This window comes from Ambystoma mexicanum, chromosome 6q (assembly GCF_040938575.1).
Source record: "Ambystoma mexicanum isolate Mex_15411 chromosome 6q, UKY_AmexF1_1, whole genome shotgun sequence".
NCBI classification, from domain to species: Eukaryota; Metazoa; Chordata; class Amphibia; order Caudata; family Ambystomatidae; genus Ambystoma; species Ambystoma mexicanum.
In genome coordinates, this window is record NC_090937.1 from 181,553,371 (window position 1) to 181,573,178 (window position 19,808).

General features: G+C 46.9%; 1 protein-coding gene across 3 annotated transcripts in view; it reads left to right on the top strand.

The window, feature by feature from the left end:
• The window catches only part of ELP1 (elongator acetyltransferase complex subunit 1), a 2,667,893-nt gene that overhangs the window by 1,695,374 nt on the left and 952,711 nt on the right, over positions 1-19,808 (top strand). For all 3 annotated transcript variants that reach the window (XM_069630608.1, XM_069630606.1, XM_069630607.1), the window contains exon 21: positions 13,587-13,665. In XM_069630608.1, coding sequence (XP_069486709.1) covers positions 13,587-13,665 — 79 coding nt within the window. The remainder of the gene's footprint in view (positions 1-13,586; positions 13,666-19,808) is intronic.

Genomic DNA, 19,808 nt, shown 5'->3' on the forward strand with positions numbered 1-19,808 from the left:
TGATGTGAGATAGTGTCCTCATTAATGCTTATCCTGGTTTCGGTTTCTGTAATGCGTGAGCTTTCTTTCTCCACTCTTGCTTTTAAGGAGCCGATAGTGCAGACTATGTCATCCAATTTCGTGTTGACTGCGCGGAAACCATTCTGCACTATTGCGGTCAGGTTGTCTAAATTCTCACCAGGCTCAACAGTGGGGGCTTCGTTAACATCAACGTGGGCGTCAGCCTGCGTGGCCTGACTGTGAGTGCCCGTGTAGGCATCCATTGGGCCTTTCTTCTGTTTCCCAGGAGTTTTGGCGCCTTTCCCAGACTTCTGTGGCTCCCCCATTCTAGTGTCGGAGTCACGCTCCGAGGCAGTGCAGAATGCTGTTGGTCAAATTCTAATTCGCTGTTCCCCGTATGCAGTGTCTAGGCTCTGGGGATGGATCCACACAAGGGGCTGAAGGAAGTCGAAATGGTCCCCCCACGTACAACAATAAACGTTTATTGCATAAGCTGTGTGGAATAGTTCTGTGTTGATCCAGGGGTTCTACAGTTTAATTGTTGAACCGCTTTGGTCCGTAGTTACAGCTGCGTATGATGAGGCCTCCGCCCAGTCCGGTCCCGCACGGGCCGCGGCCCCAATTCAGGAGTGCGGGCCCGTGCGACTGGCGGCCCGAGAGCCGGAGTAGATGTGCAGGGCGTGAGCCCGCCTCGCCCCAGCAGCTCCAGCCACTGGTGGGAAATCAGGGCTGGTATCGGGGGTCCCAAGGGGGTTGCAAGTCTTTACCCCCAAGAACTGTGCATCTCGGCCCCTCAATCGCCGCCCAGTCGTATCTCCTTACCCAATGTCTTTTCGTTTCCAGGCCCCATGCGGGTCTGCCGATCGCTCCACCGCGCGCCGAAGTGTAGGACCAGTGGAAAGTTATCCCAAACCTCAGCGGCAACGGCCCCAGGTCCCCATATGCCGGGGCCGGACTGGAATGTGAGTCGTATGATGGAGCCCCCCGCTCTGCGGCCGACCCAGCGCAACACCAGCAGAGCTCAGGGTCTGGGTTGCAGCTCAGGCTCCTCCCTTCCAGGGGCCTCGAAGCTTCAGCCGCGCAGCGGCATTCGCGTGGATTTTTCTTGGAGCCCGGCAGCGGATATTGTAAGCCGCGCGTGCCGGCTAATCTTCCCGGGGTTGTATCTCCGGCGTCTTTGGACTCTGAATCCCAGGAGTTCGGCCGGCGGACCACGGATGGCTGGGCTACCGTCTCAGAGCATGTAGGCTACACGGGCAGTGGTATAGCGGATGTTATAGCGCAGGATGTCATGGTGGAGCGGGAGCTCTAGAATCAGGCAGCCATTTCTGACGTGCGCAACAGCGCCCCCTCCCACTGTGAAATATTCTAAAGTACACACACTTTTCAAGAAGCATGGCATCGACAAACATGTAATCGAGCAAAGAGGTACTGTCTCCTCTCTTCCATGTTGGGCGACATACCAAATCCCCCACAATAGCACCATTCAACATATGAAGGCCCAGAGCCACAAAACAAGAGGACCACAACATTGCCTGTAACTCTTTTTTTAATGTATTAATGGTCTAACGGATAAGCATCTCAAATTCATAGAGTACTCATCAGCCAAGGGGCAAGAGGAATTCAGGTTGCCAGCCAATAGGATCGAGCCCATTTCACTGTTACTCACCCAGTCAGCAATAGTGGTCGACAATGATTATAGAAATATGCTTAAAGGGGGAAACACCCCAATGCCAGTAGATATTGACTAGCAAAATCTTCCTAGTACAGGCATGGGTAGCTTAATTAACCTCAACCAGCAAGGCCCCCTGGCAACTATCCAGGGTCCTAGTGACAGAATATTGAATGCTGCATCCAACCAGAGTTAAAAGGCCTCCAGAGCACCTAACTCCAAATCCCTTACATGCAGATTGAAAATGAGGACTAAATCCATTGACAACAGGACACTCAACCAGCATGGTTTCTTGGATGAATAGTATACAGAATCTCCTGATATATTTACCCAAAGCTTCTTTGGTAAAGAGGTAGCTGTGTCCACTAGAGTTCCAGCATAGTATTAGGATATGCCTGTCATCACTAAAGATAGGCTTGGGGTTGTGTGTCCTGGTCTTATTATGTAAAGCCCTCATAAGCCACGACTAGTCAGGATCACAATCCGGTTGAGAAATCTCCGGACATGCAAAATGTACCTCTCTAGCGTCCCCTGCATCCCTGTATACGGGCATATTTGAACGGGGGGTATATGCATCAAATGTTTTAAAGTGTGCCGAATACGCCTCCTTTATCTCTTTGGAACTATAGATTATCAAGACCAATGTGTCTAAGCGATACAGCTTCCCTCAATACTAGGTCAAACACGATTCTAGAGTCAAAACCTAGTACCAAAAGATCTGTCCTCCACTCATTGATGAATTCAACACTGCATATATTATTTGAGAAGAAAGCCCTCAAAGATGCCACCACTTCTGCAAACAGGCCAACATATATGATCTATTTAAAGTTACAGACGGATAGAATTTGCCCTTTGAATCCACTAGAAGCTTGTATAAACCAGGTTTGCCCACAAAGGGAGATCCAGGGGGCCCAGGCAGGGACCTCTGATCTGCCAATAATTGATGGGGATTATATCCTACTAATCTGTGTATTTGTAACAAACAAACAAACCAGTCCACATTGTGTTTGTTTATTTGATAATGCGCACCAAACCCTCAGGTAGCTGGGCGCAGCAGTTACAAGAATATTTAAAGCTTAGTTACAACATAAATGGTAAGTACATAACATAAACAAATTACAGTGCGTGGAATAGGGGTGCCTAATGCAGGTAGAATGGTACAGGTACAATGCAGAAAAGGGAACAAAGGTATAGTACACATGGGCTCACTCTGGGTATCCTAGGGTCAGGAGTACAAGTAAATAGAGAAGGTGAAAGGTTTCTAGATGTCCTCGATACAAAGCAGTTTCTAGATGTCCTTGGTGCGCAGCCAGTTCAGTAAGTTACGTCTAAATCTGGAGTATGGCTGTTCCATTCTAAGGGCACTGGGGAGTGCATTCCAGGAGAGAGCCGCTTTGACTAGGAAGCTGCCTCCACCAGCTTTAGCAAGTCTAAATCTTGGAATTTCTAGGCAGATCTGGTCAGATGATCTTGTATGGTGAGAGGAGATTGTTCTGGTCAGTCTGGCAGAGAGATAGCGAGGTGCAGCATTATTCAGACATTTGAAGGCGAGAGATACCGTTTTGAGGAATATCCTGTCACTAATTGTTAACCAGTGCTGGTCTCTTCTGAAGTTCGATATGTGCTCTCTACGGGGTATATTCAGACCTGCTCTCAAGGTATTATTTTGTAATATTTGTATTTTGTTTAGAATTGTTTGGTTAGCGCCTACGTAGAGGGCATTACAGTAGTCTAGTTTAGACATTATTAATACATTGGCGAACGTGATGCAGCTGGCTTGAGATAAAAAGGGTCTGCAGACCCTAATCAGTATGGAGCTAACTTGTTTTTTTAGTGCTAGTGTAGAGTCGAGGTAAAAGCCTAGGGTTTTTACCTCGGTTACTACTTTGATTACGTTGCCATCAGTATTGAATACAACATAAACGGGGCTAAGTTTCTTTAGGTTGGAGTCAGAACCCAAAATCAGAATCTCAGTTTTGTTGTCATTCAGGCAGAGACCATGTGAGGCCATCCATGCCTGAATGAGGCGGTAGATCCTATTTACCAAAGCTGTGACATCGACAAAGTTGCCCGATAAGGGTATGAGGATCTGAGTGTCATCAGTATAGTTGGTATATGTGACACCCAGCCTGTCAAGTTTGTCGAAGAGCGGCTTGATAAATATGTTATACATTGTCGGTGAGACGCATGAACCTTGTGGAACACCATAGGTGATTTGGATTGGGTCTGCTGAGGCTGAGTGGGAGAACACTCTCATCGTAGGTTAGCTAGGAAGGATTGTATCCAGGCTATAGCATCACTCGAGAGATGTGCAGCTGACACTAGGTGTTCGCAAAACACTCCGTGATCCACCAGATCAAAAGCTGCCGATAAATCGAGGAGGAGTAGCATAGCTGCTTTACGTTTGTCCTTCAACTCGTCGATTTGTCTCTTTAGATCAATTAGGGCCGTTTCAGTCCTGTGTTGTGGTCTGAAGCCAGATTGATGCGATCCTAGTAGGAAGTTGGCCTCAAGGTAACTTTGGATTTGGATGGAGGCTACCCTGTCAATGATTTTGAGGAGGAATGGGACCCTTGTAATGGGCCTGTAATTAGTGGGGATAGCCGGATCTAGGGTCTGTTTCTTAAGGAGTGGTAGTACCCAAGATTGTTTGAGGTTGGTTGGGACAGTGCGCGAATTGAAGGAGGCGTTGATTAGCTTAGAGATAAAAGGTGCTAAGCCTCTAGCAGCATCCTTAATAATTTGTGCTGGGCAGCTGTCGTCCTGGCAGTTACAGGGCTTTAGGGATAGTATAACCTTTTTAGTTTCCAGTATGGAGATCTTGGTAATTCTGAAGGGTGTATAACTGTTAGGTGTAGCAATAGGTGTGGTGGGAAGCATCTCAGTGGAGCGCAGGGAAGGTTTTTCATTAGCTATTTTAGTTTGCAGAGTAGCTATTTTGTTAGATAACGCATTTAGGATGCTAGTGCACCATTGTTTATCTTTTGGGATGTTATCTGTGGGTGCAATAGGATTTTCCATTTCCCGCAGAATGACAAAAAGCTCCTTAGTGTTGGAGTTAGCCTTAGTGATTCTTTCGTTGAACGTATTCCTTTTGGTGAGGATTATTTCTTTCTTGTACAGGTTTGCAAGATTAGTTAGTAGGGTTTTGTTCTTGATCGTGGGGGAGTGTCGTCAAGTAGCTTGGAGTTTTCTTTTTTACAGTCGTAATTCTTTCAGTTGGGGTGTGAACCAGGTATTGAGGTGTGACGTTTGTATGCTTTTGCGTAGTTTGACTGGCACAATAGTGTCAAGGGCCTTAGTCATGGTGTTATTAAAGGTCTCTACTAGTGCATTTGGGTCGGAGTTATTAGTAATCGAAGAGAGTATGGGTAGGAGGAGAGGAAGTAGTTTTTCAGCAGTGATATCTTTTTTGCTTCTAGTTGGTAGAGGTGGTTCTATATCGGTGTTTTTCAGCTTTTGGTGCTCTATTCATGACGATAAGCCAATAAGATAGTGGTCGGTCCAGTGTTGAGGGGTTATTTTGGTGATAGTGGTAGAGCAGTTCAAAGTGGCTACCCAGTCTAGTATTCACCCTTTCAAGTGAGTGGGAGCAAGTACTTTTTGGGTCAGGTCATAATCTGTCAAGATAATTTCAATGGATTGGGTCTGTTTGGCCTTAGGGTCATTGAAGCCCAAATTGAAGTCTCCTAACAATAGGAGCTGTGAGGTGTCCTTAATGTTATTGGAGAGGAGGCTAGAGAGGTCTTCCTCAAAAGTCCCTATTGGACCGGGGGGGGGGGGGGGTCTATAAACTAAAAGGATGGTTAGTGTACTATTATTGGAGATAGGGAGTTTTGCTGCGAGCAGATCACAGGATTTGATTTCAGGGGGTGTGGTGAGCCTTGACGCCAATTTAGTTTTGGCTATGATGGCAAGGCCGCCACCTTTAGAATTGGGCCTGTCAACCCTGAGTATGTGATAGTGGTCTGGTATAGCTAACATGAGGTCTGGACCTACCGCGTCATGTAGCCAGGATTCAGTAACAGCCAGAATGTCTAGATCGTCATTAGAGAGTATGTCTGCAATTTCGGTGGTATGCGCCATATGAGATCTAGCGTTGATAAGGGCTCCTGAAATTATTGTTGTTTTGTTCTGCCCTTGGAGAAGGGGGGGGTCTTAGTTTAGGGTGGTTGGTTCTGGTGCGATTGCGAGGAAAGTTGGCAGAGATGTAGGTCTGCGTTTTTGGCGAAGTTTCAGAAGTTGGCATGTCAGGAATATGGGCAGTGGCGCGGGCAGTATACTTAAAATGGGAGTCTTGGGAGCTGATACTATTAGTTTTGAGTTCGTAAATCCGGGGTAGTCTTTCTAGGAGTCTCGGGTTTCTCTCCTGCAAGGTGCAGGGTAAGAGATTGGTGAAGGCCATTATTGTAAGGGCACAAAAGAGTGTCAGTCGTATATTAGACAGTTGACCCTTTATGGTGTGCATAGTTCTATATGACTAAATAATAAGTCTGTAAGACGAGTGTAGGGCCAGGGGCGGGTGCTAGACAATTGTACAGGCTCAACCTTGGTGAAGTAGTACCTTGGATAGTTGTGGTATGTATTCTAGGCAAAGGGCTGGTCCCAATCAGGGTAAGGCTAGTTAGTAATGGGCAAGGGGCTAGTCCAAGTTCGGTGTAGGCAGTGGGCTAGTCTCATTCAATAATAAGCAGTAGGCTAGTCCCAATAAGGAAATAGGCAGTGGGCTAGTCACATTCAATAATAAGCAGTGGGCTAGTCCCAATAATGAAATAGGCAGTGGGCTAGTCCCAATAATTAAATAGGCAGTGGGCTAGTCCCAATCAGTATAGAGTATTAGGCTAAGTAGTAGTCCAATCCGAATATGGTAAATTTTGACGGTGAACGGTAGGGCAGATTGAGTGCGCTGTGCTGCGATAGGCACGTTCACTTTGGGCATACACGCCTCCACTTTATCTAGTACAACGAGGCAACTGTTCCTGGTAATCATAATCACAAACATAATCACAAGGCACAATCGCGGTCTACTACTGTAGTCTGAGGTAGGACAGGCGTAAAACCCAGTAGTGGTGCAGTTAAGGGCAATATCTCATGCTACAAGCTAGTATGTAGTAGGCATAAAGCAGAATGATGATACAAGTGTCACGAGTGGCCAGTTGGTCCCAATGGAATTAATCAAATGATCAGTGCGGTTCCGTGTACTCTATGAAAGTATTTGAAGTATGGTGGACATTGTCAATGGCAGTATGGAGGACTAGAAGATATCATAGTATAGGTAGGGTTGAGTAAGGTGGGGACCACAGGGATTAGCGGGATATATGGTATATGATGGAAAATTTAGTCGGTTGCATTCTGTGCTGCGCTCGTAGGGTAGCTCTGTGGAAGTCCGGACACATGCTAGAGGCATTGTGCAGGTAGAATAGGTCACCCAGAGTATAACATGATGGAGTTCTTGAGTAGACAAGTTATTTATCAGGAATTATGAAGTGGGGTGCTACTGGCGTCATGTGGCGAACATTGGGCAAACATGGCCTTAGTATTGGCCTCTGTAGGAGGCTGCCGGCGCTTCTGGTCTCTTTCCTTTCAGAAAGGGCTTAGCAGGTTCGTAATGCTCTTTTAACTGAAGGGTGCAATTTATTGCTTCACCCAATTTGACACTTTCGGCATAAGATCCAGGGGGTTGCTGCCGGGCACTGCCTTCCACTGCGCCTGCCCAGAGACCACTTGCTTCGGGCTGACCCTCGCACAACCCCATGAAGGGAACAAAAGGAGTGGGAAAACCCACTTCTGTTTTCACTGCTATTGAACAACCAGCCGCCCCTTTGCCCTTAATTCATTCTATAAAACCTTGATTAATTTGGTTGAAAGCACCGCCGTGCCAAAAAAGCCCTGAATTCACACCACTGGAAGGCACAGAAGGAGTAACTACCTCAGTTTTCACTGCAATTGAGCACCCGCCTGATCGCTTTTCCTTTTCCCGATCTAAAGTGCAATGGTTAGGGTGATTATGGGTCTCTCCAAACACATCTGGCCCCAACTTTGCACCACCTGCTCCCTTGCTCTTAATCGAGTCAAAACTACTTAGATTAAATTGATTAGCGGATCCACCAGGCCAGGATGGCCCAACATTTGCATCATAAATAGGCACATGGGGAGTAACTAGCTCAGTTTACACTGCTATTGAACGACCGCCAGATCCGTTTCTGTTAATCGGGTCCAGGGTACTTTGTTTAGATTGGTTGCGCGGTCCTCCAAACAAATTCAACCCCAAATTTACCCCACAATAGGCCTTTTTGGCTTTCTCATGAGGAGGATCTGCTTGCATTCCACCACGATTCTCCATCCTTGGAGTGATCAGAGAGTGAATGCCTCAATTCTGGCTCACCTATTTCGGCAGGTTTTACTGGCTTTGTGTAGTTAAACAGTGACTCTTGAATTGTTAAGTTGCAAAGAAACTTCCTTGAAGAGATATTTGGTTGTTTCTTTGTTTACATTTATTGTTTTTACATTTTTTCTTTTTTTCCCAGGTCCTGCTTTGTCGACAAGTTCCTTCTCTTCTGCATTGCCTTTTCTCCCCTCTTGTTCCAACACACCTACATGTCAGGTAGCATGTCCACTGATGGAAAGGGAGGGGATTAGGTGGTAAGGCTGACAGGGTTTCCACAATCTGCAGGGATCCCCAGACAACAGAAGATGTGCCTCTGCGACTCTCTTGGCACACTAAACTGGATACTGGGGCAATATGCAATATAGAGCAAATGTTCCCCATCAGTCTCTGAACACTGCACAGCTGGGCTAGGTGTCTGAGAACCTAGTCGTTACCATGGTACCTGGGTGCTGGCACCATTACCTCTACACTTCTGAGCTGCATTGCATGCAATGCAGCATGACGCTGCACGCAACCAGAATGCACGGCTTCTGTTGGACGCATCCTTCACAATTTAGGAGCCTTCACCTAAAGGACTGGTGCTCCTCAACTTACTTGTGAGTAGCGTTTATTTTTTTCTCCTTACTTCTGCCTTTTGTTTATCGGCTTTGACCTGTTTACCTGAATCCTGCTATTGGTCCTTGCATTCTGACGTATCTTGTCTTCCTAGTTACTGGACTCTGTCCTGCGCTTTGAACTTGTTTTTTGGACTCTTCTTTGTACTTCGTTGGTACTAGTTGCTTGGCTTCGGGATTGCCTTTTAGATACCTTGCTGGAACTTTCTCCTGGGAACTGTTCTTTTACTTTCTTGGAACTGGGTAAAACTGACTGCTTCTTGGTACTCTATGGATTTTGTGACTGTGTCCTCGTCCCGCCTGGGTCTGCCCATCCGCCCCATTCTTTCTTTAATTCCCTCCTTTTCCCTAGTTGCACCCTTGTACCACCTAGGTTAGCCCCACCTCCCATTTCTTTTCTTCCTTGTCTCCTGGCCCTTATCCATTGGATCCTGTCTCATCATGCTTGTGTCTCGTTCCCCTGTAGCAGCAGGGGGTAAGGTACAAATTCAGTATGTGCCGTCCTGATTGTATTATCTCACCATTTGCTGTCATACCTAATCTATTTGCCCTTCACCTTTCCGCTGGGAGAGTTTGACGGCACTCCTCCCAACCTTTCATCTGAGCCCTTTGTACCGTCTGTCTCCAACATCCTCAGGTGCTGAAGGAAGTTCTGTTTACAGCACAGCCCTCTGAGTGGTCTTCCTCACCACAGCCTGACATTTTCCATGTTGGGGGCTTTCCCCAAATCAACCTCTTCTCTTCAAACTCTAACAAGAAGTGAAAGATCTTCCTCCTGCCCTGAAGCAGAGGGTGTGCCCTGGCAGATACATGCCTTATTCACTGGGAATTCAACCTGATCTATGCATTTCCTGCATTCCTGCTGATTCCTTTGATATTGAGGAAGTTGAAGCAGAGCGGAGCAACAATAATCTTGATCGGTCGCACTGGGCACAGAGCACTTAGTATCCACTCATGTTGGATATGCTGCTTTGACCTCCCATGCGGATCCCTTGGAAAAAAGATCTTAAAACGCAGGTCTGTGGCATAGTGCTTCAATCCAATGCAGATGAGTCGTCTAGATGCCTGGCTATTAAGCGTTTCAGGTACAAGGATGAGGGGGTTCTCAGAAGAGGTTCTTGGTGCATCCACCCCTCTATCATGTCAATCTATGCTTGTTCTCAAGATTGTGTTTTAAAAGAAAGCCTGACATGTGTCATGCTCATTCAGCATGGTTATCGAATTGTTTGTAGTCATTGTCCAAATTTGATTTAAATGTTGACGTTACCTGGTGGCTTTTGCCTATAATCTCCTCAATGGCCTGATGAATAATTACTTATCTTTTGTTGTTCCTCCTTGACATAGTAACTTGGTTCTTACTTATTGATGATAGCTCTTCTCGACTCTATTTACTCATGTCCGTTGAGGTTATTGTCCTTGTAGCCATCACATCAGTCTGAAGGTGTTTTGTAGTTGCAGGCACTGCCACTTTCTCCTGTGTTTTTGCAAGTTCACAGAAGAAAAGCTCACCATAAAGGTCACTCTCCTTTATAACTAAGGTGATTTCTGAATATCCCTATCTGCAATAAGTAGTCTATTTTCTTTATTCTGTCACACCAACCTAAAACAGAATAATGGTCCGTAGACCAGACCCTAGAAGAGCACTGACGTATTCTATGTTAAGACTAAATGAATGGCATATGGACAACCACCTCTTAATGCATTTTCCTGGACCTTTATTAAAAGTAGGGCCATCTCTCACCAGGATTGAATGCAAAGAGAGGATACTAGAGTGTGCATGCCAGCTCAGCTAAACTGCCTACTGCATTGTCATCCTTCTCTCGCTTAGATACCTGCCTGCCACAGATTCATCTTCTGACAGACTTCTGAAGCCATGCCATAAGGCATAATCTATTAGAAGAACAAATTACTTAACTTTGGTTATGTTCTTTTTGATGGCTATTATAATTCCTCTCACAGATTGCTCAGGGACTACCTTTTCCCCAATCCTAGCCTGGCATACCTTGCTGAATGAAATAGTCTGTACTTGGGAATTTTCCAGTTGCTTGAGGTGAAAAGTTGGAATTGAAGAAAATGCATTGTTGGTTTTGGGTAGATGTTTGGATGTCATCTCTTCCTGCACAATAAGGGTGCCAAGGAGCAACGATGATGTTGGAGCTGCACTGCGCCACCTGGAGCCTGTTAAAATAATTCCACTCTCAGATTGTGAACCTTCTGAAATCCCCTTCAGACACAGCGGACTAGAAAAAATGTTATCCCTCAGAAAGAACATTACTGAAGGGAAGTCATTTTCTATTTCTAACTGTATGCAAATACAGGAAGTGGCCTTGCAGGACCATAGAGAATGTTCACCCAGTTCATACAATTGTAAATCGCTAGGCTTATAGGAAGCAATGGACCAATACATGGGTAAGTACTGGACTGGATCTGCGCACAGTTACTGAAGGTAGTTTGGGCCCAAGGTAGACCCCAGGAGGTGATCAGTGAGCTCACCAGAGACAATCCAGTTCAACAGCTGCTTTTACCAACCCTTTGGTCAGAAACTTGCAGAGGTGAGTGATGCCCAAGCAGGTGAGGTTGTGGTTTGAAAGCCAGAGAGGGAGAGACGGTTTGCAGTAGAAAACCCTGTCCTGGGAGGAACGGACATGGATGCCCAGCTGGGATGAGTGACTACTTGAAGAAGCGCAGGTAGGGGCACAGCAACACACCAACTAAAGAATGAAGATCCATCAAATGTGTCTCTAACCAGGCATCACAGGTTTTGGTTCAAACAAAGTGGTACAGGACACTCCACTGGAGTTCCCAAGGCTATGGGGCAGTACTTGGCTCCTGCCATGTCCCGGGACGAAAAAGATGAGATTCTCAGTTCCAGGGGCCACACAGCACAGTCGAGTCTTGAGAGTTGAGGAACCAAAAAATGGCTCATAAGGAACTGATCTAGTTGTCCCAACTCTATCCGAAGAAAGGGGCTCTGGACTTGGTTCTTTCTGGTCTGTAGTGACAGAATCTCACTCTCGCTTTTTCAGAGTTCCAAAAGATGCTGATACAGAGCTTCTACGGTTGTCTAAGGGTCTGCCATCTCCCTTGAATGCTTCAGGATCGAATCCCAGCAGTTGACCAGGTTCCTGGTGCACATTGCCAGCTTTTATGCCAAGACAGAAGGTAGATAGTAAACATAACCACCAATCAAACATGCACCATTCAAACTTTGGGACCCAGCCAATCATGCTGGCCACTGCCCACAAACCTTTGCTGAATTGTCCCGAGGAAACTCTGGGAATGTGGATTCCAGAGGAATCCCTGACCATCACACTCCGCAAATACTCCCAGGCAATCTCAGACAGTCCTTGTGTTTGGGACGGGGAACAACTATTTATGGTAATTATTTTATGTGAGCTCCAACCAGTTCACAATTACACTCAAAGGCAACAAAGCACACTTACCTGGATAATGAATTTCACAACACTAAAGTCTTCATTTTTACAAAATGCTTCCTGTGAACCAAGATGGCTAGAACCAGTTCAGCCATGTTACCAGGGTACATTGCCACCAACCAGAAACAGTATAATTGATGGAGTCCACATACTGATCCGGGAAGACTAAGGGGTGCTTGGCTGGCCGAGCTCCTTTTCTGCTCCTCGGACCAGATGTTGTCTCTGATTGCCTGGGGTGGTTAGTTGGTTTTCTACTTCAGTATAATTAGGAGTGAAGAACTTGCGTTGGAGGGGGCAGGCTTAAAAAAGACTGGTGGTCATTTTGAATCCATGTAGTTTGGTCTGGAAGTTTCTTTGGTGAAAAAGGTGTCACTCTCTCCCTGGTTTTCTGCCATCCCTGTGGGCAAAAGTGTTTTTAAGCCTGGGGAATTTTGAACCCTTCGAGCCTGCTTGCTTCATTTTTTTCTTGGATGATTTTGACTTTGTATTTCCAGTGAAGTTTTAAAGGAAACTACAAGTGTGTGTCTGTGCTAGCCATGCTGCTGAACGGGGAGGGGTATGTTATCTACAGTACTCCACAGACTCCGTTATTCGAGGTATTGTTTTTGCACAAAGAATGTTTTGCAGTGTATTTTACTCCCCCTCCACCCTCTTCTGGTGTTTATTGCATCTCACGTTTGGTTATGAGGAGGGGTCTTCTGTTGCTGCATGAAGGTGGTGCTCACTAGATACAATATCTAGGTGTACATCACTTCCTGTTCCATGGACCAGATGTGTGAGGTTTCCATAGAAAGCAATGGGGTAGGTGTTTGTTAAATGGTGGAATTGTGTGGGGTGAGTTACCTACCTCCTTGTTTGGATTGTGAAAAGTGTGGGTGGACTCAGGGGCATCCTCTATTTTCTGCCCAACCAGATCACATTGCAAGGCTGGCAGATTTCCCTGCAACCCAGAGTCTCCTGGTTTTCCCTAATTGGGCATGTCCAGTGCGACTTCAACACGGCCCTCAGGTATAAGTTGATAAAAGGGAGCATTTTAGTCATCCTTGGCCTTAGTTGATGGGACTCGCGTGCATTTTTGAAGGATTGGTCATCTGGATGATCTCCCAGTAAGTGGTCTGTGGTCCCCCGTCGATGCAGGGGAGCACATCAATCTCCTGGAGCATTTGACATGACCATAATTTGCAAGTACCATGTTCCATGTTCTTTGTTTCTACCCTCATTTCTACCCTCATTTTGATCACTCCGGACTGCAAGATGGCTGAAATTTGGGCCACCACATAGAGTAGATCTAATGACTGTGAACCTTCTAACTTTACCTCCTTCGGCTAAATGCATTACTTATTTTAAGCAATTATACTTCCTGGAACTGTATCCTATCTCATTGTGTAATCAAATTGTGCTTTTCAACTCAGAGTGAAGCTCTGAATTCATGTATAATGCTAATTTATCTCTTACATGGTCTTGTTTTTTTTCTACAGGCTTATGTTTAGAGAAGCTTTTGAATGTATGCGAAAGCTTCGAATCAACCTCAATTTCATTTATGATCACAACCCGAAGGTATGTTTTCCGCCGTTTGTTGCAATTGTGTACACCGTAGAAATGTTGTTTGTTGTGCTACTTTGTATGTACTGGTTATTGATGTACTTCCTGAGACAGTGTTTTCAACTATGCTGGGTTGCTCCCCTACACCGCCCACACCCCAAAACTGAATAACATTACACAGGAGTGGGCATGACCCTAGGTGTCATTAGGAGAGTTGCTAGGCAGGCCGTCGAGAGCAGCCTTGCGTGCCCATGCCTTGGTGTTAGGAAAGATCTTTTTTTCTGCTTTACTCCCATAGACTTCTATGGGACACCCTTTCTTTTGCTTGGTTTGGACGCCCTACCTGACTTTTTGGAGATAACAAATCCTTCTAATGGACTCCTTCCTCCCACAGATTCCTCATCTGTGATATCAATCTCTGAGCGCAGCTGCTATTTGGACTATTTTCCGCCTCCAGGCAAAACCTCTAAGGGTAAAGTGCACCGGACATAACATTGGGCCAGTATATATAGAGGTGCTATACCTTGTGATCTCGTTTCCTTTTTTCTGCAGCACTCTTCGCACTTTAGGAACTCCGCTATTTAAAACTTTGTTTTCTCCATTTAGTCGCTACTTCTTTGTTGGGTCCGGCATTACGTCGAATAACAAATAAGTCCTCTGGTTTAAAATCCTGCGTGGACTGCAGGTATCAAATTTTTTGGTATTGGTGAGGGCCACCGTACACAGGATTGCGCATCGTGTCAATCGATGCACCAAAGGTGCTTTCTGAACGAGAGGCCAAACTCCTTACCTATCTCCACAAGGAGAGGGTTGAAAAAATGGACCCGCTCGAGGTCATCGCACATGGACCGCTGCACAGAGGAATATAGTCCCCAGTCTGCAAGGCAAGAAAAACAAGAAACACTGCAAGAGGCCCAGATCTCCTGGCAGTTTTTTGAAGCACCATTCTTCTTCGTCGTCCAAGAAAAGGAGCCACGGAGGAAAGGACTCCACGTGTTCCTTTACCCACCCAGCGCTTTACTCCTGAGGAATGGGAGGCATTCAGAATGAAAATGCTTGACATCTTTGACAAGGCCCCGGCAGCTACAGCTTCAGCGTTGTTGGTCACGACCTTGGCGCCAACGGCTTTGGACAAGCGAAGGATGCCACAAAGCTTGGATGAGCCAGCAGGGACACTGAAAGCGGGCGCGACAAGATCATGTCTAATGGTCACACCATTTTGTATTCTGACCTCTGCCCCTCCTCATACGATACTTGTGCCGAAAATGATGGGAGTCGGAAGGGTATTTATCCCGCTCTCCAGAAGAGCATACATCTCCCAATTGGAGGAATTTCTTTTTTTAATTTCAATTTTTTGTTAATGTTAAGCATAGCATAGGAACAACAGGAGACCAGATCGATATCACAAACCACATCATTCTCCTTCATTCCATCCCCTCCTCCCACCCCACGGCAACCCTATTAACACCACCCAAAAATGGCATTCGGAGGAAATACAACAACATTTTCATATAGCTACAGACCATCTCCTAAGGCAGCATACCCCTTGACTCCATGGGGATCTACAGGGTGGGGCGGGGTCAGACCATTACCCCAGCTAGCTCTTAATGCCATGGACCTATACCTCAAAAGGAAGTCCTCACAACCCCATGTATTTATTTATTGAGGAACTCCCAACCAGCCCCTTTCCATGACGGCACTCCCCTGTGGAGGGCCGCAGTCATCTTTTCCGTCAAGTAATTGTCTTTAACCTTTACGTGGACGAAACAGGTCTTGGAATGCTTGCGGTCTCATGCAGAAGGGATGCGACCAAGCAGTTTGGGCTGTACTGCCCCTTTTGGGGTGGTACTAAGCCTGATTTGCATTTGGTTTTTCTCCTTTTGTAATGGCTTGGCAGGCGAATAATGATGGTCTGGAGGGTTGCTCAGAGCAGTGCCAGAGGTTAAGATTAATTCCAAAACTTTCAGCCATGACCTCTTTTGTTTTGTTTTAGACTTTGACAACCATTCCCCATGATCCGACAGCCACTCCACCCAAGCACCCTCTGTCCACCAGCAATAAAAAGTATGCCATATGTGGTAGACTCATGTATTCTCCAGCAGGGGGTCTGGCATGGATTTGCATGCTCAAGAATATTCCCCGTCGTCAGGCCGCCAATCCTTGGTAAAAAGAAAGCAGTCTTGCTTTAAAAGCTTGACAACTGCCTTTCTACCATTAACCAATGACCGTCATTGGATGGGTGCAGTATGACCCAGTCTCCAATCGTCTCACTAAGCCCCACCCCCAGCAGCCATCTTCAGATTTTTACAGCACGTTTCGGTGCAGGGAGTCCTCTGGAGTTGCACTTTGAGCCAATTGTTTTCTAAATGGTGTATTTTTCGATGGATACAGTGTCCTATTTTTTTCTGAAACACTTTCGTTCACTGACCGTTGGTCAGTGCCAGCAACAGTACATAGTCGGATCTTCGATCTTTAAGTTTCGGAAGACCTTGTCGAGGCCGCCAGGGCGAAGCGGGACCATTAACGCAGGTTGTGGCATGGTTAAAAGAGGAAAGGGCTCCAGGTGCGGCCTATGGACGCGGTCAGGCCCCCTTCATGTTTGGGCGACCGCTGGAGCGATCTACCTCAGGGAAGAGGTTGAGATCGGCCGAGGATGTTCCTATGCAGGAGGTCGAAAGAAAGGCCAAACGTCACGCTGCAGATCCGACAGGAGATGTTGCTACGGGTCCCAGTTCGGAGCACAGACGATCTCCTTCGCCTTCCCCATCCACTCTAAGTTTTCCAGTGGGTGGTACATCTTCAGAGAGATCCATCTCTTCCAAGAATGGCCCTTTGTTGAAGGATAGTCTGAAGAAACCTCCCATAAGGAAGGTGCTCCATGGTCCTCGTCGATGTCTACATCCACGACTTCATCAACGGCAACACCGCCAGCGCCTCACAAACAGAGGCCCCTGTCTGCAAGACCGCCAATGACCATGCATACGACTACCAAGACCCCGTCAACGGTTACTGAATCCCTGTCGAAGATCCCGTTGACGATCCTGTAAACGACCATGGCAAAATAGTCAGCAAGAGTTACTCTGCCTCCTCGGCCCAAGACTACGGCTGCTCCGGCGACAACTACAAACCGCCTTAACCATGACTACTCAGTGTGTGAAGGCCCCCGTTGTTTCCTCTTTCCCAAAGGGGGTAGAAAGACCAAGGGAGCTGTTACTGCCAACAGCGTTTCTTCCCAGGCCTTCGGGGTTCAATGTAATAATGTCCCTGCAAAAACGTCACCAAAAATGGCAGTTTTTTGCAGGGACATTATTACATTGAACATGCGGGAGGCACCACTGCACTCCCCAGAAAGTTTTTTTTTTTGTTCAAGTGGAGTGGGGGACACCCCACTGCAACCCCACTCCCCTTGACCCCATATATATGGTCACCATATATAATGTCGCCATAACATTTTCCTGTGACATATTATGTATTGCGACTGTATATATATGGGGAAAATATTTTCGGATACCCCCTTCGGTTGGTCTAAGGGAGGTTGCAAGAGATCCGATCATGGCGATCTACTCAAGCTCAGAAGATGAGTCCTTGCAGGAAGGCTGTTGCACACGCCAGGGGGGAGACAGCATGGAATGGAAATCCCACCTGTGAGACAGGACCGGCTTTCAATGACTCCAAGATGCGCTAGTGCTCCTGCACTGCCAGTGAGGTGCTCTAGCCCTCCATCAAGGCCGGCCCTGGTGGTCACTCAACAGGGCCCTAGAGATGTGTCGCTGGATATTCTTACTATGCTACATACTCTAGGTCGGAAATACAGCAGAGGCTCCTGCCCCCGGTGGCCCCGATGGGCGGCAGCCCCAGGCACAGCCCTCCGAGACCTCGACACAGGGCCCCATAAGCACCCTCCAACCCTGAGGCAGCCGACGCCTACTCCAGCAGTACTTGTAGGGGATCCACCCCACACAGATACTGGGACAGGCACGACAAGGATGAGTTTGATTACTTTGTGCCTGCTGATGGTGAACCACTGGATGCAGTTGATACCCTCAGGGCATCTCCTCCTGATGAGGTGGGTTCATTCCACTCAATGCTGCCAAGGGCATCTACCCTCTTCAACTTAGTTCCCGAGGAAAAGAAGGAGGGATTTTCTTTACACGAGGGGCATATCGTTTAGGAAGACAGTGATGTCTGTTCTCCTACTGGATGAAGTTTGGGAGAATGCCCTGGCGCTGAAGAAGACCCCAAGCTCCACGGTCCTGGCCAAGGTCAGAGCATCAAGTACACTTTTGTGTTATGGCCACAGAAGATTACCCCTCTTTAGCCAATGCGGGATTGACCCAAGCCTGCATCAAGGCGCACCTAGCGGCCATTTCCTGGTACACGCCATCACCGGGCAGACACTCACTCTGGTCTCACAGGCTCATCAAAGAATTTCTGAAAGGCCTCTTCAGGAATGTTCCGCCAGTGAATGCTCCTGCCCCGGCGTGGGAGCTCAATGTCGTTCTTACTAAACTCATAAGTCCCCCATTCGAGCCATTGCATCAAGTTCTGTTGAAATTAATTACTGGATATCATCGTTTCTGGTGGCCATCACCTCGGCCAGGAGGCTTGGGGAGATTCAGGCACTCTGGGACTATCAAGGGGAACCTTCCTCACCACCTGATTTTACCGCCGGAGGTATTATTCCCCGAGACTTCATACTTTCTCTCAGCACCTCAATAAGGGAGAAAGTAACAGGTTACATATTGACATTATTTATCGAACTGTGTTGGAAATACAAATCCTTACCAGAATATTACCGGTTACCACGAGGAACTCTTCACTAGGGTCAAGCTGCAATCTGCAAGGAATCAGACAAGAGTGAAAGTCAGGCATTTGAACTCTTACGAACTACATACTTTTCGGAGTCGATATTGTTCTGGAACTCACCAATTCCTTCGAGCCAGTGAAGCAACTGGTTATCAACGCGCCCCTGCGCTCAATGCAGGATGGAGAGCTCATCTTTTCAAACCATCAGGTGAGACTATAAGAGGGGACATCAAAGGTGATCCGTGGGGAGAACAGCGGTGGTGTGGGGATTTACACTGAACTCCACGGGTGGTTAATTCCCTTTCTCCATTTGCAGAAGAATATTCTTATGGGCCAAGCAAACAAAGCTAGGTGGGCCAGTCCAGTCCATCATCTCGGCACTACGCGTCACGTTGGTGGAGACCGCAGCTGTCCAGTTCCGATCGACGCCTCTGTGGGAGCCAGGTGAGCGTAACACATGGATTCACATTCAAACCCTCCCTCCTTTCCCGCTGTGGCTCTTCTGGGTTCTTACTGGCACCTCATGTGCTTTGGAATCTGAAGATGACCGCTGGGGGTGGGCCTTACGGAAAACGATTGTCATTGGATGTGTGCAGTATGACCCAGTCTCCAGTGATTGGTTAATGGGAGAAAGGCAGTTTTCAAGCTTTTACAGCAAGGCTGCTTTCTTTTTTACTGAGGTTTTCCAGCCTGACGACAGGGAATATTCATGAGTATGTGAATTCATGCCAGACCCATGCTGGAGAACAACAGCTATAGGTAAGTAACTTGTGCCTTCTCCGTCCCACTCCTCAAGACCAAATAAAACAAGCATGGGATCCAAGGGACCTAACAACCCTTCCACTTCCTTTATCCACCCCAACTCTTCAGCCCAATACACCTTCACTTTGTCAAATGCCCACCACAAATGCCAATATGTGGCACACTCTCCACATCCATGCCAACAATACAGACTAACCCCTACAAACATTGGGTCATATTGCCACTGATGGAGTAACTTGATACCGTGGAGCTTATACTGTCATGATATTGATGTCTTCAAAGCTCTACAGTACATCTTCTGTCACAGCCCCTCGTCAATGTCCTTACCCAGATCTCTCTCCCATCTGGCTCGAAGACCCTTCGTTCCACCCGCAGACTCCAAAATCAGCGCACCATCCAGTGCAGAGATCAAACCCTCTCCTCCCTAAGTGTGTATCTAAAATGTTCTCCATCTGTGTGAACTCCCTCAATATGTATATGGTTTAAATGTTTCCGCAGTAATGATCACTTTGATCTGTAAGTAGGAGAAGCTAGAGCATTCCCCTATATGCAAAGCGTCCTCCAGTTCCTGAATTTAAATTAATTTTCCA